We start from the raw sequence: 25,019 nt of genomic DNA, 5'->3' as shown, positions 1-25,019 counted from the left end.
TTTTATATACGTGTATGAAGTTTAAGGCTATAAGGATAAAGCAGGAAGTTGCTACTTGGAAGTATCTGCTACTCTTTGATTTACCAAAAATGCTTCCAGTAGGTCTGGTCTTTCTGGAAGAAAGACTAAGAAATGAGGGTGAGAGAGCTCCTCCTACACTGGAGCTCAGACCTTCAGAATCAGCTCCCAGAGCTGGCTCCCCAGACTGGGGGAGGCCCATGCGTGGTAAGGCACAACTTGGACAAAGGGCGCAGGAGACAGATATAGAGCAGGGGTGACAGGGGAGTCCGCATGGAAGAGATAAAAGGAAGAGTTAGACAAAGGAAATCAAAAGATGCTTCAGAGATAGACAGGGCAAAAGGACAAAGGGCAGATCTCTCACCAACCAGGCCCAGAGACCAAAGGATTCAATACCAACAGTTCTACTTTTCTTCTCACCTGTATCTTTCCACATCCAGGAGCCCCGGCTCAGGGACCTGGCTATCATTTATGTAACATTCTGTCGGCACAGGAGAGGTGAATGAGTCACCATGTGAGGATGCACAGGAAAGCTTATTCCCTACGCCAAGATCTGCAAGCTCTTCAGTTATCTCTGAGGAATCGCCTGACAGCCAAGTATGTGGCTCAGCCACGAGTTGCCTAGATCACGTATGTACAGTCCCCACTCTCGGGAAGGTTCTGGTACATGTGGATCTCACCCTGCATTCAGATATTGACATCCAGCAGCCCCTGGTACTCCTGGTTCTGCCACTCCAGATCAGCCGTGGTCTCGGCAAATAACTCCCCCACAGGATGAGGCTCTTCTTCTGGGCCAGCTCAAGGCTGCAGAGAGTTAGCATCACACAGTTCTGCACACTGTCCTTCTGTAACAAGAAATGATGGAGTAAGAGACCCAAGAGCATCAAAATTCAGCGGTGAAAATCATAGCCAAACTCACCAGGCATGGACATTGAAAGAGGTCTCCGGAAAGCACTGTCCATACATCTGTAACTTTTCAAAAAAAAAAAATCTAACTTAGGAAACCCATATCTGCAATACCTGGCAAAAAAAAAAAAAAAAAAAGTGGCAGCTTATAACATCTCATTCAGTGAGTGTCTGAACTTCACACTTTGTTCTAGAGGAAATGGGAAGTTGACTTCATAAGAACTGTTTCTGTGGGTCACACTGAAATCTCCACCTTGGAGAAAGACAGCAGATCACTAATTTAATGTTGAAAGAACTCATGAATGAGACTTCTAATAGATGCTACCACCAGGCCTTGGTATGCTGAGGGTATGCCGTGTGCTAAGGGTCATGGAGGACTCGTACCAGGCTATGTTGGGCTTGGTGCTCCGCCTCCAGAGCATTCCACATGCCTCTCAGCTGCAGGATCTCCGACTGGCAACACCACAGTTCCTCAGAGCAGGACACGGCCCGCAGGCTGTTGCCTTCAGACTAAAACACAGGGGATCAAACAACAGATCAGCTTATTGCCCCAGAACAGAGCCGGGGGCCTTCCCTGCTCTGCATCACCACCCTCACCTGATCTTGGAACCACTGCTCCACTTCCTGGCAGTTGGTCTCAACCCCAGCCTCATATTGGCACCACAGTACACTGCTGTGGTCCACAGTGGTCCTCCAACACCCTGCTCAGGTCCACAGTGAACTTGATGTCTAGTTCTATCTGGAACTTATCCTCCAGGTGACACCTCAGAGTATAAGCTTCCTGTAGGGACAGAAGGGACAAACACCCTAAGTGAGAAAGGGTTTTGGCAGGGCAGAGAGCCCCCAGGTTCCTCTACCAAGCTGAAGGAGGGGGACCCACACACATGCCAATGTCTTGCTCAGGGTCCAATGGAAGCACCCACTGGAGACCTTCTAATCCACAAGGCAAGTTTGCCACATTGCAAAGAGGCCGTCTGGACGCTCGGAGCCACAACAACCTTTCTTCATTTGTTTGCTTTTCTTGAGGCCAACTGAGCCAGGCTCTAGTCTGAGAGCCACAGGACAGGGGAGCTCCTTGCCTGCCCAGCTCCCTCCCCAGGCCGTGGATGCGCATTCACAGGGTGGCACCTGCTTGTGTTTGCTCTTGAGGCAGAACTGCTCCTCCTTCAGAGACTCCTGCTGGTCTTGGCCAGTCTCAAGTCATCCAGGAGCATATGATCCTGCACATGCCCACCTCCCCCTGCTGGTATGGGTAGCTCTCATTCTCCTGCCTTCTGTCTGTCGTAGGAGATCTGGGGGTCAACGAGAATGCCTATGGGATTCCCTCTCCGTTGCCTCTACCTTTACCATCTTGGATCTTCATTTGTCGACTTGATCAACATTCACTCTATTTGACCCTGCCATTCAAGAGTTGCCAGGACCAATATCATTGTGGCCTTTGACTAGGAGGGAAAGTGAGGCTCAGAAAGAGTAAGTGGTTGCCCCAAATTATATGCCTGGATAATAGTAAATGGACAGACTCAACCTTAGAGTTCTGACTTCAAATGCAGTGTTCATTCTGCCAGAGGAGAGACATTCAGCCAGGAAAAACAGTGACTCACAGTCAGCCTCTGGACCTTCCAGTTGCTGCTTTGCCACTTGGAACATATCCCATTGATTTTTTCCCCCTTTCTCATTCACTCATAAATAACTCCTGATACCAAGGCTCCTGTGACTATTCTTCCCACGGATGGATTCAGCCAGAGATCAGTGACTTTGTCAACAACTTGTGCGCTGACAGTTTATTCTTTCTTTTTTTATTGATTTTTTAAGTAAATGATAGCAGAATGCACTGCAATTCATATTACAATATAGAACACAATTTTTGATATCTCTGGTTGTATATAAAGTATGTTCACACCAATTCATGTCTTCATACATGTACTTTGGATAATGATGTCCATCACATTCCAACATCATTGCTAACCCCCTGCCCCTTCCCTTTCCCTCTCACCCCTCTGCCCTATCTAGAATTCATCTATTCCTCCCATGCTCCCCCTCCCTCCCCACTATGAGTCAGCCTCCTTATATCAGAGAAAACATTCTTCATTTGTTTTTTTGAAATTAGCTAACTTCACTTAGCATTATATTCTTCAATTCCATCCATTTACCTGCAAATGCCATGATTTTATTCTCTTTTATTGCTGAGTAATATTCTATTGTATATATAGGCCACATTTTTCTTATCCATTCATCTACTGAAGGGCATCTAAGTTGGTTCCACGGTTCAGCTATTATGAATTGCGCTGCTATAAACATTGAAATGGCTGTGTCCCTGTAGTATGCTATTTTTAAGTCCTTTGGGTATAGACCGAGAAGACGGATACCTGTGTCAAATGATGGTTCCATTCCCAGATTTCCAAGGAATCTCCATACTGCTTTCCATATTGACTGCGCCAATTTGCAGTCTCACCAGCAATGTATGAGTGTACCTTTTTCCTCACACCCTCGCCAACATTAATTGTTGTTTGTCTTCATAATAGCTGCCATTCTGACAGGAGTGAGATGAAATCTTAAGTAGTTTTGATTTGCATTTCTCTAATTGCTAGAGATGATGAACATTTTTTCATATATTTGTTGATTGATTGTATATCCTTTTCTGAGAGTGTCTGTTTAGGTCCTTGGCTCATTTATTGATTGGATTATTTGGGGTTTTTTGGTGTTTAGCTTTTTGATTTCTTTATATACCCTAGAGAGTAGTGCTCTATCTGATGTGTGAGGGGTAAAAATTTGCTCCCAATATGTAGGCTCTCTGTTCACAACACAGATTACCAAAACAGACTGGTAGACCAATGGTACAGAATAGAGGACACAGAGACTAACCCACAAAATTACAATTATATTATATTAGACAAAGGTGCCAAAAACATACTGAGAAAAGATAGTCTCTTCAACAAATGGTGCTGGGAAAACTGGAAATCCAGTGCAACAAAATTAAATTAAACCTCTATCTCTCACCATGCACAAAACTCAACTCAAAGTGGATCAAGGACCTAGGAATTAAACCAGAGATCCTGTGTCTAATAGAAGAAAAACTAGGCCCTAATCTTCATCATGTCAGATTAGGCCCCACCTTCCTTAATAAGATTCCTATAGCTCAAGAATTAAATTTAAGAATCAAGAAATGGGATGGATTCTGACGGTTTATTCTTTCACTGATTGGATTTCACCTCTCGTGAGAAAACAAAACTGCTTTGTCTTCTAGATACAGGGGAGGAGGGGGTGATACAGGATTTAACCAATCTAGACTACGGCCTCCTCCTTTTGTTTTAATGCTTTCTTCTCTTCCATGCTACATAATGATCATTTCTAGGAACACGCTAGATTCAGTTGGGAAAGTAAGGAAGCTGACACTTAATCATTGACTCATTCATTCATCTAGTCAAAAACTATTTTTGAACACCTAGTGTAGACCAGGTACCATGACAGGCACTTGGAAATGGAGTGGAAGGGAGGAGTCACTTTGGGCTCCCTTCTAACTTGATTCTAAAACCATTGACAGCACATCATTGTTAGTTTGTATAATCCTGCTGACGTCCTCTGCTTCACTGCATAGGATCTAAGGGAAACCAAGGAGACAGTTTACATATGACATATGCTCTGGGCTCCAGATCTACCTGTGATGTCTACACTCATATCTCAAAAGAATCCTAAGTTTGTTGGGCTTTAAATGGCTTTGGCCTGCCGTGCCCTTGTATCTTCCTCAGACCCACCACATCCCAGACTATTCCAAGTCCCACCTTCAGCTGGATCTCTTCCTGGTCTGGAGGTAGGACTGGTACTCTAGGCACACACTAGACTCATGGCATTTGCTCAACTCTTGGATGTTGGTCCACACTCTGCTTTCTTCCTCTCCAGTTGGTATACCTTCTCCAGGAACCTGACTAAATGGTCATTCAGGAACTGCATGGTCTCCTCCTCATGGCCACTCAGGATCTTTCACTGTAGGTCCTACAGATTCTGATACCACTGGGAATGTTGCAGGACTCTGGGAAGGTCCATTAGTGTGGCAGCTGTGTGGCAGATAAGGCGGAGTAGGTCCATAGGGGTCAGCCCCATAGGAACTCAGGAGACCTGTGCCAGGGTGGCCAGGAGGCCCAGGGAAGCAGCCTCAGCATCTGCTCCAGGCTGGTCTCCCAACACCAGTGAAGGAGACAGTTCTTGCTCCAAGCATCATGGTGCTGCCCAGAGGGGAGGATGAGCTGATGCGGGGGGAAGTTACAGACTGGGCTGAGTCCACACCAGAGCATCAGATCAGCTGGGAAAGTCAAGCACCGAGTCTGAAAACCTCCTCCTTTCCCAGCCCTCTCGTATCCCACACCAAGTGGGTGTTGGCTCAAACCTTTGACCTCACTACCCTGATTATCTACTTACTATTGCACCTACATCCTGTCATTCAGCTACTAAGTTCACCATCAATAGTTCCTCGACTCATTAAAGGAATGTTGATGAATCTGAAGTGCCTCTTGGCTCTTTGAATATCAGGTTGGCTGTTGGTGGGGATGTCAGAAACTTTTTTTATCACTTTCCAAGGGAGAAAAGTTCTTTTATGCATCAGATACTTTTTCCTTGGCTGGGTGTTCGCCTTGTTTGCTCTCTGTAGTCGTCTTTCAGACTCATATTGAGGAGAAATGCATCTTCGAAACCCATTCATTCAACACACACCTGGTAACATCCACACACCAGGCTCTGTGCTAGGACTTGACAAATTGTGACAGTTGATGCCACCAGGAAACAGGCATCACTTGGGTAGGCTCAGAGGGTTTTAAGAGTGTCTGAGATGCTCATCCATGTGAGAGAGACTCTTTTCAGATGCCCATAGCTGGTCTGGACAAAGAAAGAGAAGCCCAAGAAGCCAGAAACAAACAAAATGAACAGTAATCTTTTTGGAATCTCTAAGAAGAACGAGGCCCTCAAAGTCAAGGGGCACCAAGTTATCAGCGTCACTGTGGGCCCTCTTTATCCCTTGCTTCCTTAGTTCTAAAGTCAGTTATTAAGCACCCACCACATGCATTCAGGAATTGATCCATATTATTTGGTTCTTACTATCAGCCTGTAAGGTAGGCATTCTGACCTTAATTTTACCAAAAAAAAAAAAAGTAAGCCATTGAGGACAGAGACATGAGGTCATTTTCTAAAATCAACCCCATGATAAAGAGGCAATGCCTGTTCTCAGTATCAGCCTCTCTCAACTCCAAGGCCTAGTCTTGTTCTCTTCACCTTTGGTCACCACACTTCCTGCCCCCAAGGAGAACAACCAGAAGAATGAGAAGTTATGCAGCCAGAGATGGGATTGTAAATTAGCTCTCCTCTAAAGAAAAAAAAAATCCCCAACTTGTAGCATGTGCCAACTTCTGTGATGTAAATATCCCCACAATAGCCAAGTCACCAATATGATGTCCGTGGACCAGGAGTTGGAAAGAGACGCATTAAATCAGTTCTCGTGAGTCAGTAGGAGCCAGCTCCCACATTCCACTTGATCCCACTTTCCAAATCCAAACTCATGACCGTGTATTTCTTGCATGTTAATTTCTTTATCAAGTCTTCAGAAAAATCAAAGGTTGGTCACACTTCATGACACATGCTATAGATGGATCCTTAGAAAAGAAGAAAAAAGTGTGGTCAGGGTGCGGTGCACACGATGCCCCATCATCTCACCGCTCACCCAGCTGCTGGGCTCCCCTTCCAGCCCCAAGGCCCCAGCTGGATCCCAGCTCTAAGGAAACTCAGGCAACCTCTAGACAGCCTCTAGGGCAACAGTTCTCAAAGTGGGGTTCTCTGGCCAGCAAAAGCAACATCTGGGAACTTGTTAGAAATACACATTCTCAGATTCCCACCCCCAAACCTACTGAATCAGAAACTCGGAGGTTGAAGCCCAGCGAATCATGTTTGAAAAAGCTGTCCAGGAGATTCTGATGAATATATTCAAATTTGGCCATCATTGCTCCACAAACAGCGAATGGTCCAAACACATTGATTAGAAATATCTAGAGAAAACAACATCCCCTCTTCTTCCCTCCCTAAAAACTCACCGAGAAGAGCTTCGGAATTGGAATCCCCTGAGGAACTTCTAGAACTCTGATGCCCAGGCTATTCCCAGACCAACGACATCAGAAGCCCTGTAGGTGGGTGAGACCCAGATATCAGTCTTTTCAAAGCTCTCTGGGTGGCTCCACGTGCAGCTGAGGTTGAGGATCAGTGACTTAGAAGGGAAGAAACGAGAAGACGGAAAGGACTGTCCCTCCCTAAAGCTTGCTAACCAGTGAGAAGCAGCACTTCATGAGCAGATTCTGGCTCGGTGGGTTTTATTTAAAGCATGGAGCTTTTATTTTTCTCTTGTGGCAAATGAAGATTATAAAATCTGCCCCGAGAGTTAGTTATTTGGAAAGAGTCCCATCCCAGAAAGCCATCATCAGTTGCTAATTAAACTCCTTTTAAGGAAACAGTACAAGGCCCCAAAGCCTTATCTGTAGTTCTCAAATCCAAAATATTCTGAAAACCAAGTTTTCTCATTATTCGTTTATCTTCAGATAATGTTTATTTATCCCGCTTAGTATACATAGCAATTCTTCAAGGTGGAATTAGTAACATGTTTGTTTGCAAGGTCTTCCCCACACCCATCTGAGGTCTGGATGGGAGCCCAGACACTGGGGCTCAGCAGGGAGTCAGCCCTCTCACTACTGTTTGAGTGTGTTTTGCATGAATGCCAGGATCAGACTGTTGATTCTGGTGGGTGGTTGAGGTCTGTGAGGGGAGAGTCACACCCCTGTGGTATGTGAGGGCCCATCTGATATGTCAATCACTGGCAGAGGATGGCCATTCTCAGAGAGGAATGAAACATGTCAAGAGCTCAGCTCCTCGTTGGTGTAGACATCCAGGAGTCTAGCGTCTGGTTTGGGGTTCCTGGGAGCACAGAGGCTGGATGTGGTGCCCAGCATGCAGAGGGAAGCAGGAGCTAGGAGGAGAGGTTCTCAGACAAGGTCATTTTCCTCCCAGAACCATGAGTTAGGTCAGGTCTGTGAGTCCCACAAGTCAAATCATCTAGACCCATGAGCCATACACCCCCTTTATCAGTTCTCAACCTGGAGTCGAGTTGCCTCCAAAGCACTACCCTCCATCTAGTGACAGGGAACTTGGGGTCCTTTGTCACCCTTGACCACTGGTGAGTGAGAGAAGACTCCCCAGCCCTGGCCATGGAACTTAATGACAGCCCCCAAGCCCAGGAGACCAGGCAGTAAGACTAAATAATTTGGTCCCTTCTCCCCACCAGGAGCATCTCCTTCCAGGGCTGACAAGGTGTGATTAGGGCTTTGTTTTCATTAAAGCAGGCATTGCTATAAATGCTCTGCTCCTAGCACTACCACCACTAGCTGCATGTCCCAAATCAAGTAAGCTTGCTTTCTGTGCCCTAGCTCCCTATCTGAAGATGCAAGTTCTGGAACATGCACTTGAACATGGCGACACAACCCAAGGAAGAGTTACACTGTATATTGCAACCCAGGGCACGCGTCTTTACAGGCCAAGACCCAACTTCCACATAAAAACGCTTCTCTATTTTCCATTCTGTTTTGATACCCTCTCCCTGTCCCTCTCTTCCTCTCTTCAAAAGTCCGCTACAATGATTTCACAGACCAATACTGAGTCACAGCCATAATTTAAAATGCGATGGACCAGATACTCAACACAATGAAATGACCTGACGTCTGTGGACTCACACTCAAAATGCAACTTCATTTCATTTCTTGTCCAGGAACCAGAAGAAACGTGCCATTTCCTAGGCACCAAAGGAAAGTGGCCCCACTGAGAAAATCCTTTGAAGATCCAAAAGTGAGAGTAGAAGTTGTGAGAAGCTGCGTCCTGCCTGAGTGACCAGCCATTTGTAAGGCGGGCTCCAGGTGCAGGTAAGTCTCCCACTCACCTGTGGCTGGTGATAGGACAGGTCTCCTGGCCGTGTGTTTCAGGATCTGCTGCTCCAGCCTCTGGGGGTTTACAGGGCAGGCTCAAGGAGGAGCTGCTTGGGGTGAGGGGTGCAGGCTACACAGGCACCGATGTGGGGGGCCAGGGCATGGCCTTGTGCAGCACAGAAAGAGGCAGAGGCTGTCCAGCTGCTACCATATGAAGTGGAAGCCCAGTCGCTGCGAGGAAGTAGACCTGGCCTCAGTCTCAGTCCCCCAAGCCTCTTCCCCAGCTGTCTGGCCAGAGGCAAATTAAGTTCTCTGAGCCCCATATCTTCATCTGCAGTAATGGAGATGATGATGTCAACCTCACAGATTGTCCAAGGGCTTAGGGGAAATAATACATGTGGGGCAGATAACTTTTTGCAACAATTGCCTGTTGGTACTGTCATTCTCTCTGTGCCTCAGTTTCCTCACCTATACAGTGGGACTGCTGGGGCACCATTGGTCTGGACTCACACGTATCTTTTCAGGTAGGACACAACACAAAACTGACTAGGGCTTGGTTGGAGCGCAGTGGAACCAAGTCAGAGTTGTTGTTTTGTTTGGTTTGGTTAACTTACACAATTGTAAAAATTTTAAAGTTAAAGAAAAGCGAAATTGCTCTCTATCATGTAGCAAGGATACAACATGGGAATACCAAGTGCCCAGCACACCATTGATGTTTCAGTCACCCATATGCCTGCTTCCCCTCGCCCTGTTCCTGGTGCACCTCACTGGCTAAAGGAAAAGAACTAAAATTAAGGGTCAGGCATAGGGAGAACAATGAGGCGCTGGGAGGGAGCCACCCCTCTGCTGCTACAGCTGAGCATCATTCTGTGGCAGAGAGAGGAGGAGGAACTCAGTCCTGGGCAGAGCTTGGTGGATGCCTGTCAGGACATGTGCAGGAGTCTTCTTCCTGAGACACGGCTAACTGGGGAAGTTGGTTACAGACCCCTGGGCAGCCTTTGCTAGGAGCAGGGACAAGGTCAACTGAGGGAGAGAAGGTTCTGCCTGGTGAGGAAAAGCACCCAAGCAAAAGCCCAAGAAGATCTGCCCTCTTCTTGGTCAACCCAACCTCCTTAAACTGGCTTCTGCCATTGCCTGCTCAGTGTTCTTTTCCAAACACAGCAGCTCTTCCTTTAGGGACACGACTGAGCCTCCCGCTCATCCTGGTACAGAATTGCATCCTCCAGGACCTGGGTAGGCTGCTTCTATCAACATCCACCAGCCAGCGGCACAGCCCCCCCCCCCGCTCACACTGGAGCTGCCAAAGCAGATGAGCAGCCTGCAGCTCTTGCTCTTCCCTGATCCGGGACACCTAGACATCAGCTCTGACTGGGGGGTTGCACAGGTTTGGGGACAGGGCTGCTCTATTGGCTCCTGTCTCAGATGGGTCCTAGTGCTAGGGCCAAGGGCTGGCAGCCACTGGGTGCATCATTCCTGTTTGTCCCAGGCTGCCTAGAGTGAGAAGCCCTCAAACAGATCTTCACGGAGGAGGGATTTTACAAGAGCTAGAGCCTTGATCCTAGAAAGGTGGTTTGCAGATTTGATTCCAAGAGCCAAACACCCAGGTGTGAGAGTATTTCCTCGCCCAGAGCTGTTACTCACCTGCTGCCATAGCAGGTACAATACACAAGCTTCCTCCCATGAATCCTCACTTCTGCTGCCATAAAAACAACCCACTCGCAGTTACTCAGTTCCCCAAAGTAGTTTCCTGCCTCCTAAAAGAGAGGGGTAAGTATCCTTAGAGTCCCTGTTACTGGCCTCCATTGCTATAAGAAATGTTCCACCTTCTGTCCTTAACCATCTCTCATCAGGGGCTCAGCTCTCTCCCTGAGACACCACCTGGCATCTCTCTAGTGGAATTGACTTTAAGGGAAAGGAGGCCCCTCTGCTGGCCCTCCGTCAGAGGTAGAGTTCCCTGAGCACAGTGGCCTCTGGTCTTGGGTCAGGAATCCCTAGAGTCTGAACAATAAATAGGGGGAGGGTAGGTTATCAGAACTCAAGGACACTTATAGAACCCACTCAGCCGCTCTGTGCTTCACAGACCAGAGAGGGGCTATGAGTTCCTCAGGGGCACAGAGCATGTTAGTGACAGAGCCAGGCCTGGAATCTGGGCTCCTAACTCTATAGCACATCCTGTTGTGCCAGATAGTGACATTTTCAGCTTTGTAGGCCATGTGGCTTCTCTGTACTAGAGCAACTCAATTCCGCCATCATGGCACCGAGCAGACAAAGACAATTTAGAAACAAGGGGATGTGGATATATTCCAATAAAACTTGATTTATCAGAACAGGCAGCAGCTGGATTTGAACAGTGACTTGTCATTTGATGTCCCCCGTGCTACACAGCACAATAAATGACAGCTAAAAATAGGATTCCTCACAGCACGTGGTAGATGGTCAGTCTACTCCAGAGCTGGAGGACAGGGCCAGAGGGAGGGCACCAGGAATCATCTAGGAGGCCTCCAGAGTGGACACCAAGCCACAGACACAGGGCCTACACTCTTCTAGGACATTTAGACCAAGACTTGAACTCCCTCAGATGCCCTGAAGCAGAGCCAGGCTCCCCATGTGCCATTCCTGCTGCTATTGTTTCTGAAACTTGAGCTTCAGGGTAGCTATGAAAAGTGGTTCAGTTGCCACTGTCACTGAGAGAAATGAGAAGGGGGGGGGTGATGTCTGTCACAAAGCGGATTTTCTTTAATCAACATTTATTGAGCATTTACAATAAACAGGCATCATATCCTAACCACTCGATGGAGCAGGTAGGACTCTCCCCATTTCTGCAGGGGAGAAAGCCAAGATACACAGAGACTCAGAGATCTGCCAAAACTCACACAGTGTGTGAGCAGCACAACCAGAATTCTAGCCAACCGTTTCTGAAGCCAAAGCCACTGATCTTTTCCATTGTGCCAAAGACGCTCATTCGTGTGTTTGCTTACTTGTTATGGCCAAGGGAGACCACTATATAGAGAGAAAAACCTCAACCGATTGTTCGCGAAGATAGACATCTAATAATGCCGGGAACTTTCTATTTAGACAAATTGAGATCATTGCACTTAAATGTAAAAATTGATAGAACCCCAAAGGACAATTGTTTTATTATTAATAATCTTTCCAGTTATAGCCTGGAAGAGGCATACTTTTCTAATCACACTGCAAAAGTTTTTCTTAATATATAGGGGAGAAAAAAACTTCATTTCATTCAATCCAGGGTCCGTGAAACCACCCCATCTTCCAGCCACTGTGCACGACTCCTGGGTCTTTCTCTCAGGAAGCATCACCCTCCAGCCAGGCTTCCCTGATGGGTGATGCTGATCATAGCCCCTCACTGCCACCCCCAGAAAAGGGGGCTTGCCCTAGGTTAGTGAGTGGCAGGGGCCAGGCCCAGACTCTTTAATGACCTTAAGGAAAGTTGTGTCTTTTAAGAGCACATCCTGTCTTTCCCAGTCCCACAGGAAGATCCCTGATCCCAGTGGGAGTTTCTCCCAAACATCAAATATGCCAGAGTTTTCATTACCATGGCCCTGCCTACGTTTCCCTATAAACCAGCCTTCATTAACTCCAAATGCTTTCATATGAGGACAGAGTTCCTCTGAGAATCCCCATTGGAACACTCCTGGAGGTCCTGGTAATGGTGAGGCACAAATATTTCCCGAAGTCTACACTCATAAGTTCTTTTCTCATTGGTAAGAGACAGCCTAGGCAGGAAGATGGCTCACTTGGAAGTGCCACCCAGGCATGGAGGGTGCTGGCCAGCTGCTTCCAGCAGGGGGCACACACCTGGCCTGGGGCTGTGGGGCTTAGTTTCACATAAAAAGGCTTAACAGGCATTTGGGGGGTGAGACAGGTCTTGGCAAGTGTCAGTAACACACAGGGGTGGAAACAGAAGCCAGTAGGATTAGACAATATATGCTAGGGAAAAAGGAACCCAGGAGTTGTGCACAGTGGCTGGAAGATGGGGTGGTTCGTGGACCCTGGATTGAATGAAATGAAGTTTTTCCTCCCCTATAGAGGGAAAAATTCCCCCAAAGGGTCCAGGGCCTGGTCTCTTGGCCTATAACTTCTGTGCAGTTGTTCCTACTTAACTCTTGGCCACAGCCTAAGGTCTGTGCTTCCACTGAGTCAAATGAACAAAGGATGCAGAGATTCTGAGTTTGGTGGTTGCTAGTTATTTTTTAAAGAGGACTACATTTCCAGGGAAGAGTTTCAGCATCTCAGAGAAAATGTCTCCATTCCTAGGGAAATGAAGAAGTAGAAAGGGGAAATACTCATTAATCTGAAATCACAAATAACTACGGATACTTGGAGAAAGTATAAAGAGCTTAGAGAGACCTGCTAGGCCTGGCTTCCAAACACCTGGCTTCCATTTGCACCTGTTGGTTGTATATCTGTGAGCACATCTTTCCTTCCCTCTGGGTCTCACACTCATTGTCTGTAAAATAGGAGAGAGTAGGCCAAATTATCTGGACGGCTCCTTCTGGTCTGACAGTCTAGGCCAGCTCTATCCAACAGAACTCTCTGTGATGTCAGCAATATTCTATACCCCCATTGTCTTGCTTCCTGCCTCTTAGAACAATGCAGATTAGCCATGTGAGGCTAGTACAAATGAGGGACTGATCTTTTCCATTTTGTTCAATTAAAATCAAATAGCTAGTGGCTACCATAGTGGACAGAACAGATGTAGGATTCTAGAATCCAACATTTAGCCTGTTCTATCTAATACACTTATCAAGCTAAGCACATTGTAGAAAAGGACTGTCGGTTTACACACAGTGATGAGGAGCCCCTCTCCCTTGGCATCGCAATTTTACCTGCATTGAAATTTTACCCACCCACCAGGAGCCACCGTTTGCTGAGCATTATATTAGTGTCTCCGCCGTGGGGTTAATGGCCTTGTGTGCCAGGCAGGCATGCGGGATCATGTCCAGAGGGCCCCCAGGCAACTTGGGGATCCTACCCACTCTTCATCATTTCTTGGCAAGGCCAGAGGGCAGTTACTTAATATGAACCTCATCTCAGCTCATTAGGAAGAGCTGTGTGTTTGGAAAGAAAGGTTCAGAAAGGTACTCATCGCTCTCCTTTCTCTGCCTGCTTTTCTTTGCCAAGCAGGTCCTTCACCACATCTCTCAAATTGAGCCCTTTAATTTTCCACGGCCACCACCACTGCCTTAGCTGAGGGCCTGTTGGCTTCTCCTGTCAACCATCCATCAGCTCCCTGCCTGCCTCTCAGCCAGCCTGTCTCCACTCCACCCAAGACTTTCTAAGATCCTGCTCTGATCATGTCACCCCTGGGCTCAACCTCCCACTGCCTCCTGGAGGGTCAGGCTCTTCATGGGGTTCCTGAGCCCCACCCGCCAAAGTCCAATGCCTTCCTCTATTGGAGCTTATCCCCATCATTCTCTCACGCAGGAACCTGCTGCTGCAGCCCCCAGGCCACTCCAGGGCCCCAGAGATGGAGGCTGCTCCCCTGCAGACCCCTCAAGCACCCCCTTGTCTTGTGTGCGTAGATCCCCTTCCCCCTCCACAGCCCATCTCAAATACTACCAGCTACAAGAAGCCCTTTGGGTTCCCTCAGCCAATACTTTCTCCTAAACTTCGTTCTGGATACAAACTTGGCACGTAGCTTGGTAATATTTAAAAAAAAAAAAAAGTACTACTGTGCAATTATGCTGGAGTTTAAATCTTTGTCCCTGCATGTAGTCCTGTATATTATTATTCTCCTGGCCTCATTTCCCACCTCTAAAATAGATACAATGCTGACTTTACATGGCTGTCATGAAAACTACACAGTAATTTTTGTAGGATGCTCAACATGGTATTTGGTGACTTTTCTTAAGTGCTCAATAAGTGGTAGTGATCATTGTACCTGTTTTTGTTACTATTAGTATGTGGCCCTTATTGAGAAATGCACTGGTCTTTTCACCCCTTCTAATTATAAGTTGTCTGGATGGTAGGGATCATTTGCATATTTGGGAATCCCTTGGACCCAGCTGTAGTTTGCAAATAGTGAGGACTCTGAATATGAATTGATTGAGTATCTCCAGAGCCCGCAGCTTTCAATTTGAGTCCTAGTTCTACCACTTAGTATGGCTTGGGGCAAGTCTCTTAACCTGTCTGGGTCTCTGGTTCCACATTTATAAAGTGGAGGAAATAATAGTACTTTATTCATAGATTGTTACCATGATTAAATGGGCACTATTAACTAGGTATCTGGGGACCCATCACTTGGGTTAGCCAGCCTCTAATGCAGACTCTTCAATGAGTAAGCACTCATTGAAGATCTCACAAATGAGTGAATGACCCCATTGTACCAGCTATAATGAGATTTAGGGTGGGTTTATTACAATATTATTCTCAATTACAGTAGTTTGGCCTAGGTTCCTGGCATAATTTCTCCCTCTTCTCTTTATTCTTTTATTATTTGGCTCCGGACCGATTGCTTGATTTTAACAGATTCATGGCATGAATCTGTTCTAGCCAACACTCTCAAGCCTCTATGGAAACAGTGAGGGCACAAAAATAAATTCAGAATTTGGGCGCATTCCTCTTGAGCCCAATTGAGCAGAAGTGGCTGTGAGTGACAAAGAGAAAAAGATGCACTTGCAGAGCCACTAAATGAGGCTTTATTTGCCAGTTAACTAAGATCGCATGCTCTTTGCAGCGACTTAGACAACCAGAAGCATCACCAAACAGCACAGCTTGCCCCCGGAAATGGAGGAGGCAGTTTTGAAGCGTCGAGGGCAAGGGCGCCCCCTGTGGTAGCAGGACGCGTTGCGGATGGTCCGCTTTCAGGTCCTGCTCTGGATCATCCTCGCCTGCGGAGGCTGGCCCTGCTCCTCTGATAACCACGAAACGGTGGTCCGGCTCAGCCTGAGAGGCACCAGGCCCCCCAGCTCCGGTCCTTCCAGGATCCACCACGCTGAGAAACTTTAGTAACGGCCTGGGGAGCAAGGCGAGCAGGGCACGCAGAAGGTGCGGGGCACCCCGACCGGGCGGGGCACACAGGGCGAGGGCGTGCAAGACTGGCCGGAGGGAGTGGAGCACGGGTTACAGGGCAGCCTGCGGGAGAAAGCCACAGGGGGACAGGCTTAGCGGAGGGGCCAGCTCAGGAGCGAATCTTGTGAATCTAGGCTACAGATGCTTCTCAAATGGGTCCACTGTACACCTTCTCCACCCAGCTTCCCTTGTCTCACCTCTGTCAACTTTTTCTGTGTTACCTCAGTAGCCTCCCAACTGATCCCCTCAACCCACTCTTGCTTCTGCTGACTGTTGTCAACTTAGTGGCCAGACGATCTCCTACAGACACGCACCTAATAATGCCCCTCCCCTGCCTAAGACCTTCAGTAGCTCCCATTTGTGCTTGGGGTGAATTCAGCTCTTTAATAGGACCTACCTGGTCCTGCTTCTGCCCCTCTCCCCAGCCTCACCTCAAGACCCCCCGTGCTCTCTAATCTGCAATGCTCTTACCTTCTGCCACTTTCTTTGTGGTCCAGGCTGCTCAGGCCACAGGACTTTTGTGTCTTTGGGGCTCTTTCTGAAACACTCCTCCCTCTTCTCTCATCTAATCAATTTCTTCTGTTTCTTAAGAGCTCAACTCAACTGCCACGTCCTCAAAGCCTTCCCCCATCTCTCTGTGTCAAATCCCACAGGGGTACCCATACCTCCTTCCACGGTGATCAGTAACTATTCCATTATGGACTCCCCCACACACAAACCCCACACTAGGCAGTGAGGTCAGAAGCTGTGTTCGTGAGCCCACCCTGCATACCTGGCATAGACTCGGCACTTAATGTGTTGAATAAGAAGAAATAATAAATGAGTCTGGAATGAACACATGGCAAAAGGAAGAGAATGAGCTCAGAGACTGACATGACAGGCTGGGGCTTAAAACCAAAAACAACACCCTGGATGTTGGGCAGAGACCAAACAGCTCAGAGGCCCAACAGGCAGCCTGAGGGCCACAGACAGCCTGAAGTTTTATAATTTGACTGGCTTTCTACTTTTTTAATTTGTTGAAACTTTTTTAAATGTGGCTATAACCTAGCATTTTAAAACATCCAAATTGTCAGCTTCCCTTGATGAATCAGAAAATCCATCAATACTGGGTTTGTACCTCACATGGTCGAATTGACCCTGAGGGGACAGCACTGCTTTCCTTCAGTGAGACAGGAGCTCCCTGGTTCCCACAATCCCAAATGACCTACATCACACATGTATGTGAATGGTCTCATCCTTGCAAATATCTGACTGTGCAACACTTGCCCAAAAGGAGAAGATTCTAGATGACAGGGCTGGAGGTATAGCTCAGTGACAGTGTTACCTAGCAGGCACTAAGTCCTGGATTTGATCACCCATACCACAAAGGAGGAGGAGGAGGAGAAGGAGGAGGAGGAGGAGGAGGAACAGATTCTGAATAACAGAGAGCAATGCTAAATGTAAAGGAAAATGCTGCAATAGGAATCAGCCCACCAGGTGTTCACAGCCCAGCTGACTCCTGAATCCAGACAGCCACTAAGTCCTGCTAATCCTGATTGCACAGCATCTGGAATTAAGCCTCCACTGCCCTGATCAGGCCCTCTCCATTGCTTACCTAGGCCATGGCCAGTGTCCCTGCCTGGTTCCCCATCAGTTCCTCCACAGCTCTCAGGGTGACTTTCCTGAAGAGCAGCTTTGAGCTCTCGTTGACTTGGCCAAGAAACATTTATTGAGCATCTACCATGAGCCAAGTTCAGGAAATGAAAATGCATCTTATTGTCTCTGCATTCTAGATGTTTGCCTTCTACTGGGGGAGATGAGCAGGTAAGCAAATTCCATATTAGGAAGGAAGGGAGAGAGGGAGAGAGAGAGACTGGCCTCCTGCTTAGCTATAAAATAACATCCCACACATACCAGCGTGGTCTTGTGGTTGTCCATGAATGGGCTCCATCTGCCATTGATCAATCAGTTTCTGTCTGATTCCAGTCCTGATTCCCACCATAGCTCAATCATGTTAAGGGGACCTGTTGTCCCCTAACACCCTAAAATCTTCTCCCCACTGAGCTCTCCAGGGACTATCTGCCTGTCCCTTTATCAGATGCAAACAATTTGAGAACAGATGCCTTGTCATCTGTACAGCATCCTTCCTAGTACCTGGCACCTGGAAGTAGTTCGTCAACTTGGCATAGAGCAGAATGGTCCCATGACCCGGTTTCAAGACGGCAGCAGGAACACCATTGCCTGGCTCTCTTGGGAGCATGCCAGCTTCCCAATGCCTACTTACACCTGACAGGGTTCTAAGCTGGTGGTCTCTTAAGGGTGTGTCTGGTTGCTTCCTATAACCTCTGCTGACCCTCGCCCATGTCCCTGTGGAGCCTCTCCAGGGCTTACGCACTTGCTGTCCTCGCTTTCCAGCAGGCCCCGGTAGGTGTTGATCTCACACTCCAGCCGAGCCTTGACATCCAGCAGCACCTTGTACTCCTGGTTCTGCCGCTCCAGGTCACAGCGGATGTCAGCCAGCTGGGACTCCACATTGGTGATCATACACTGCATCTGGCCCAGCTGCGAACTGTAGCGGGCCTCTGTCTCGGCCAGCGTATTTTCCAGAGAGCCCCTCTAAAGCAAAGAAAAGATGTCACCATGAGGGGTGAGTTACTTTACGTGGCCTGGTTCAGAAAGAACCAAGAAGAACCAGGTTTCCCTTGAGTGTTGGTAATGATACCCTCCTCCAGGGAAGCCACTGCCAAAACTGAAGCCCAGAAAGGTCAAGTGGGGTTAGATGACTGGTAAGTGATGGAACTCAAGTCATAAATCTGATTCTAAATCCCTTTTCCTTCTAAAACTCTAGGCTGGCTTCAGGCTTTGGGTTGGAGGTTCACCAAGTACCTCTCCTCTGCCATCAGTTAGGACAGTAGTTTTCAACCCTGGCTGCACTTAGAGTCACACGGGAGCCCTTTAGAAATACCTATGTGCAGGCTCTGTCTCCAGCAATTCTCATTCAATTGGTCCAGAGAAGAACCTAGGTATGAGGACTATTGAAATTCCTGTGGTGATATTGAGAACCAGGGGTTTAGAGGAGCATACTAAGCGGGAACAGGCCTTCCTAAGGAACAGTGTCAGACAGGGTCCACCTAACCCAGATCTGATCTGGGACATGCCCCTTCTGTCTCTGAGCTGGATCTTGGAAGTCAGCTGGGGAAGTGTCCATGATGGCTGAAATCTGGGTCTCCCCTTCCACCTTCCTGCAAATCTGTACCTGTCTCTCTCAGCACTGCCCCCATCCAGGGCTGGCAGAGAGGCCCCCAGCAGCAGCACTCACCAGGCTGTGCTGGGCCTGCAGCTCAATCTCCAGCGTGTTCACTGTTCGTCTTAGATCAATGATGTCCGACTGGTAGTTCTGAAGCTGCTCTGAGCTCGTGGCCACCTGCTGGTTAAGCTCCTCCATCTGCAGGGGAGAGAGGAGCAAGCTAGGAGGAGCTTCCCGACACTGAGGAGCCCGGACGCCTGGGAGAGGTGCACCCACCTGCAGGTTGAACCACTCCTCCACGTCCCTGTGGTTGCTCTCCACCATGGTCTCGTACTGGCACCTCATCTCCTCCAGCATCCTGGTCAGGTCCACAGGGGGTGCAGCATCCACCTCGATGTTAAGACGGTCTCCAAGCTGGCATCGGAGGGTATTGACTTCCTGAAAAGGCACAAGACCCGGGGCAAGTGTGAAGATCTCACAACCCAGGGAGACACGAACAGATCCAACAAAAGATGCTGAAGATCTCAGAGTTAGAGGGGCCCTCAGAGGACTGCGGTCCACCCTGCAGTATCTCAATGATCTTCCAGCTCCAGCTGTGCCCTTCCATGACACTTTCTGTCACTTTGGCAGAAGCCAAAAGCAGCAAAAGGGTTCATTTGATCCATTTGGGCTAAAATGGGGAACCCATCCCCCCAGGCTCCCCCATCATCATCCTCCCAGCCTTGTTCAGTCGGGACGAAGGGCAGCAGGAGCCAGGCTCCACTTGGTTCAAGACCCAAGTTAGGATGGGTACCTCCCCAGGCTTGGTTACCAACGAGAGAAAGTTGTCACTGAGGCTGCCGGAGTGAGTGATAATGCCTCATTAGAGGCTTCTTGGTGCGGTTCCCAGCTGTCTGATTTAAGTGGAATGAGTCAGGCGCCCAAGGGTGCTCAGTGAGTACGTGGTGAGGGATTGTTACTTTACACTTAAGCCAAAGGAAACCCAGCCAGGACCCAGAGACACTCGTTCATTCAAATCTCAAGTCAAGAGGTTGCAAGTCAACCCAGGGAAGGAGGCATAAAGCACCCCAGCTCAGGTGGGCTTCGCAACACACAGTGCCCAGGGCACACAGGTGCTTGCCCTCCGAGGGCCACCAAAGAGGAAGAAAGAGACTGTAGAGGGTTTTCCTTCGGCTTGGGCTTAAGTATATTATATGCAAACAGAAGAGAAAAGAGGGAACAGGGTGGGGACAGGGAAAATAAAAAAACCATTGTAGTTCGACTCTCTCTCATAAGAAATAGGGGCATCCCTAGGGGTCTAGCCTGGCAGAGAAAGAAAAGCCATTGATGTGAGTTCCAGAATGTAACCTGACCCTGTCCAAACTACATCACTCTCCCTCTGGGATGTGGCTCTAAGGACAAAGACGAATGCAGTCACCACAAGTGAGCATTCAGTAGTCACACTGTCCCAAGAATTGCAGCAAAACCGAGCTACGTTTCTGAGCAGCTACCAAGAGACTGGTCTTCCGTGTCCATGACCTGGGTCATGTCTATGATCCATGTCATATCCATTAACTCCTCACAATAACCTTGTAGGATCGTGTTAGCCCCGTTTTACACATGAGGGAGCTCAGAAAGATGACATCATCTGTTAAAGTCACAGAAACAATGTGTGTCAGGCCTGGCAATTTCAACTCACATCTACCCAACCCAAACACCACGTTCTTCCCTCTCTGCCTCCTCGCCTCAGCTCGACGCTGGCCTCACCTCCTCGTGGTTCTTCTTGAGGCAGAGCAGCTCCTCCTTCAGGGACTCCACCTGGGCCTCCAGGTCGGCCTTGCACAGGGTCAGCTCGTCCAGGATCCTGCGCAGGCCGTTGATGTCCGCCTCCACCAGCTGCCGCAGGGACAGCTCCGTCTCGTACCTGCACACAGTTGGAGGGGTCAGCAGCTGAAGGGTGGAACTGCATACAAAACTCAGGCAAGGCCTCCAAAGGCTAGCACTTTCCAGCCTTCTGTGAAGCTAATAGAAAGCCACCCCGAGAGGGCTCAGGAAGAGGGGCAGCACTCCCCGGGCCAAACTCACTTGGTCCTGAAGTCATCAGCAGCCAGCTTGGCATTGTCGATGTGCACAACCATCCTGGCGTTCTCCGCCTTGGTGCACAGAACCTGTGGGCCACACAGAGGGGTTAGTGCAAGATGAGAAGAAAGAAAAAGAACCCAAAGAACAGAAGCAGAGACACGACGCAGCAGCCCTTGGCCATCCCCGAGGAAGTCCCTCCACTCTGGAACTCTGGGGAAAATTTAGTGAGTTTCTTGTCCTTGAGATTTACTTTTTAAATAAATCATCTGGATCTTTATTAACCCAAATGCCCCATTTCAGATGGGAAATAGGGAAGGAAAGAATCTCATTCTGCAGGAAGTCATTCTCCTGAGAGTTAGAAGGATCCTTGATATTTACTGAAAGACCAATCTGTGCCAGGGACTATTGCAAGCATTTGACCTGCATTGTCTCATGGCATCCTCTTCACAACCCCATTAGATAAGGAGCACTGTTATCCCCATCTTACAGATGAGGAAACTGAGTCCTGGAGAAAGGATGAGACCTCCCAAAGTCATGCAATGAGTCAGTGGTAAAGCTAAGACTAGATTCCCACATTAAGGGCTCTGTCTGAGTGCATAAATGATGAGATAATCTTATGCCCTAGGGAGGTCTCTTTTCCCCGCCGAACATAGCTTACTAAATTAATGCGATTGAAATCTGAAGTGCCGGCTATTCAGGACACCTCCCCAGCGAGTCTGTTCGCCACTTGACCTCACCTTCTGCTGGAGTTCCTCGATGATCTTGAAATAAGACTGATAGTCAGGACACAGGGTGAGCACCTGGGACTGGCAGGCCTCTTGGATCTTGCTCTCGAGGCTGGCGTTCTCCCTCTCCAGCTGACGCACCTTCTCCAGGTAGCTGGCCAGGCGGTCATTCAGGGCCTGCATGATCTCCTTCTCATTGCTGTTGAAGGAGCCCTCATAGTACCAGCCATAGGTACCCAGGGAGCTGGAGATGCCCCCGGCCGGCCAGCAGCTGCTGGGCCTGCAGGAGCTGGGCAGGAAGGTCTTGGAGAGGCAGCTGGCTGGCCGGTAGCTGGGAGGCATGCAGATGGAAGGCAGGCTCTGCATGGGCTGGCACACATACCCCAGGCACAGCTCGGGCCTGCAGCTCATGCTGCTGGAGCAGACGGAGGAAGGCCGAGGGCAGCCCTTGACAGAAGCTGGCGAGGTATTGGTGACACAGCAGTTGGATGTCATGTTGGGGAGGCCCCTCCTCCTCGGCTGCAGCTGCCCTGATGTCTACAGGAGAACCTCCCACTGGAACCTCTTTTATACCCTTGGAGTGAGGGGGCTCACGCTAGAAAGTCGTCCTGGGGGATGTTGATGTTACACTGGCCCCAGAGGAAGCTGCTAATTAATTTGTAATCTGGTTTCCAATAAGGACTTCCTGTCCTCATAAAAGACACCAAACTTGTCATTTGGCTAAAGCAGGACTCTGGGCTCCTATTATTGATAACCAGGGGAAAGCTTCAGGACACAATCTTCAAAGAATCCGCTCCAGGCGGGGCCCTCATTAACAGGGTGTGGCAGCCAGGGACCGCCAGAGCCAGGCCCTGTGTCACCATTGGCCTTGCCCGGTGCGCCCCCACCTGTACCTGCCCTGAGGAAGTCTGCAGGGCTGTGGAGAGGCAGCTGCCCCTTTTAATGACAGCATTCCCTGTGGGAAGAGGCCTGGCCCCTTAATGAGGAAATGTGTGGGTGACAGAAGTTGCACCGATACCGGCAGTGGCATAAGTCCAGGGACACAGGAAAGTGTGTGACCCTCTGAGGCTTTCAAACATGTATTAGCTCCCACTAAGGGGAAGAAAATACTATCAAGGAAGGAGAGAATGAACTTAAGACCTAGACAGCAAGCCTAAGAATCCAGGACATCTTTTCACTGGAGACAGGGAGGGGTGGGGAAAAGCAGGTCAATATTATGTCCAGGAGGCAGATGCTCTCCCCTGACCATGTCCCTCTACTCAGTGATCACGGTGCCCTGCACAGAGTTACCAAGCATTTGAATCTGGACTGTTGAACAGGCTGAGGTCAAACAGGTTGGAACCAGCTCTGCTTTTACTTTCTGCAAGGGCTCCCTTCAGGACCCCAGAGAACAGAAGCAGTGGGAATCAGCCCCTTTGAGAAGGGACACTCTGCAGCCCTGGGATGAGCCAAGTCAGAAGACCAGGAGCAGGTGTTCCGGTTAACAGGGACCTTGGGCATCCCTGTAAGGCAACTTGCTGTACCAGCGGTTTTCCACTTCTGTAGGTCCCAGGAGCTCACAGAACACATGTTTAATATGTGTGTGATGTAGAGCTGCAGCTTTTATTTGCTCTCTTCCCAATATCGTGTTGGGGTATAAGTATTCTTTTTCATCTATTCCAGACACGTTGGTCAAAGGGCCAGCCAGCCCTTTCATTGCTGAAGAAAAGTCAAAATAGAGAAGCCGTCTTCTAGCTTGTTCTGTGGCCTTGAGAAAGTCAGTGTGCCTCCCTGGGCCTCAGTTTCTTCATGCAAATGGAGAAGATTTCATTGAATAATATCTCAGCTTGATTTCCTTTAAAAAGCATAACCCCACTGCCCTTGTCTGAATGAACTGTTTAGAGAAGCCAGTGGTGTCAGACAGAAGGAGGTGGGATGGCAATGTCAAGTACATGGGATGAGACCTCAGGCCACGCTTCCAAATCATAACCAGTGATATTGAATGTATACCTGCCAGGCTCTGTGCTGGGTTCTTGACATTCATGTGCCCTCAAAAAAAATAATATAAATATTCCTATAATAAAGTGTAGCAGTAGCTCTCAAAGTAGAGTCCCCAGTTCAGCAGTATCTACATCACTCAAGACCACTGTAAGACCTATTGAATCAAAAACTTGGAGAATAAGATCTAGCAACCTCTACCCAATAAGCCCTCTATGTAGTTTTGGGAATCACTGAGGTTGTGAAGCATATGTATCTTAACAGCAGCCACCAGAATTCCTCTTGCGGAAGAAAACGGTCTTTACTTTAAAAAAAAAATACCTTTATGTTGATAATTTCTTGGGGTAGATGGGACCCCCACATGCCATGATTTGGCAGCAAGATATCAGATGGAGAAAGGAGAGAAGAATTTGGAGTTCCTGGGGCAATCATGGAAGGGAAGGATGAGGAGAAGAGAAAAACAGGAGTTAGCTGTAGAGAGAGAGATCAGGGAGGGAGAGAGAGAATGTCACCGTTTGACCTCACAGTCCCCAGGAAATCTTCAGCAAACTCTACTCCATTCAAATGCTTGGCATTATGAAGGATGGACCAAAAAAAGCAAACAAATGAAACAGTAAAAGAGAGAAATGAGACAGAAACAACACAGAATCTAAAACTATATTTTTTAAAATAATAATCTCAGAGATAGGTGTAACAGTTATATACATGAAACCAGAACTGGATGCTATAAAAGAAGAATAGAGAAGAAAAAGTTTCTTTGGAAATAAAAATATGATAACTTAAACTTATAATTCATTTTAAATATTTGTTATTAGAGGAAAAAAATAATTGAGGAATAACCCCAAACTGTCTTAGAGATCAGAACTGATAGTGATAAGGTCTAAGTCAAGCCTATACTCCAAGTTGAATTGCTAAAACCCCTTCCTCCTGAAGGAGCTCTGTACATTATCATCACCTGGAGAACCTTCAAAAATTCCAATACTGGGCCGTATGATAGAACAACTAAGTCAGAATTTCTGGCGAACAGAGTAGGCATGGGTTTTGTTTTGTTTTGTCTTGTCAAGCTTTCTAGGTCATCCCAGTGTGCAGACAAGGCTGAGAACATCTGGATAAATAGAAAACAGTATG

General features: G+C 48.1%; 1 protein-coding gene and 1 pseudogene across 1 annotated transcript; both read right to left on the bottom strand.

The window, feature by feature from the left end:
* Positions 1 to 1,284: 1,284 nt before the first annotated feature.
* On the bottom strand, positions 1,285 to 2,287 carry LOC143410467 (keratin, type I cuticular Ha7-like; annotated as a pseudogene).
* Positions 2,288 to 15,835: 13,548 nt separating this feature from the next.
* Krt32 (keratin 32) lies at positions 15,836 to 22,409 on the bottom strand. The gene is made up of 7 exons (XM_076871722.2): positions 21,927 to 22,409; positions 21,193 to 21,275; positions 20,875 to 21,031; positions 19,405 to 19,566; positions 19,201 to 19,326; positions 18,277 to 18,497; positions 15,836 to 15,965 (listed from the first exon to the last, which is right to left on the bottom strand). The coding sequence occupies exons 1-7, from the start codon at positions 22,407 to 22,409 to the stop codon at positions 15,836 to 15,838; spliced, it is 1,362 nt and encodes a 453-aa protein (XP_076727837.2).
* Positions 22,410 to 25,019: the final 2,610 nt, after the last annotated feature.

Source organism: Callospermophilus lateralis, chromosome 11 (assembly GCF_048772815.1).
Source record: "Callospermophilus lateralis isolate mCalLat2 chromosome 11, mCalLat2.hap1, whole genome shotgun sequence".
NCBI lineage: Eukaryota > Metazoa > Chordata > Mammalia > Rodentia > Sciuridae > Callospermophilus > Callospermophilus lateralis.
This window is presented reverse-complemented; position numbering and strand designations above follow the sequence as displayed.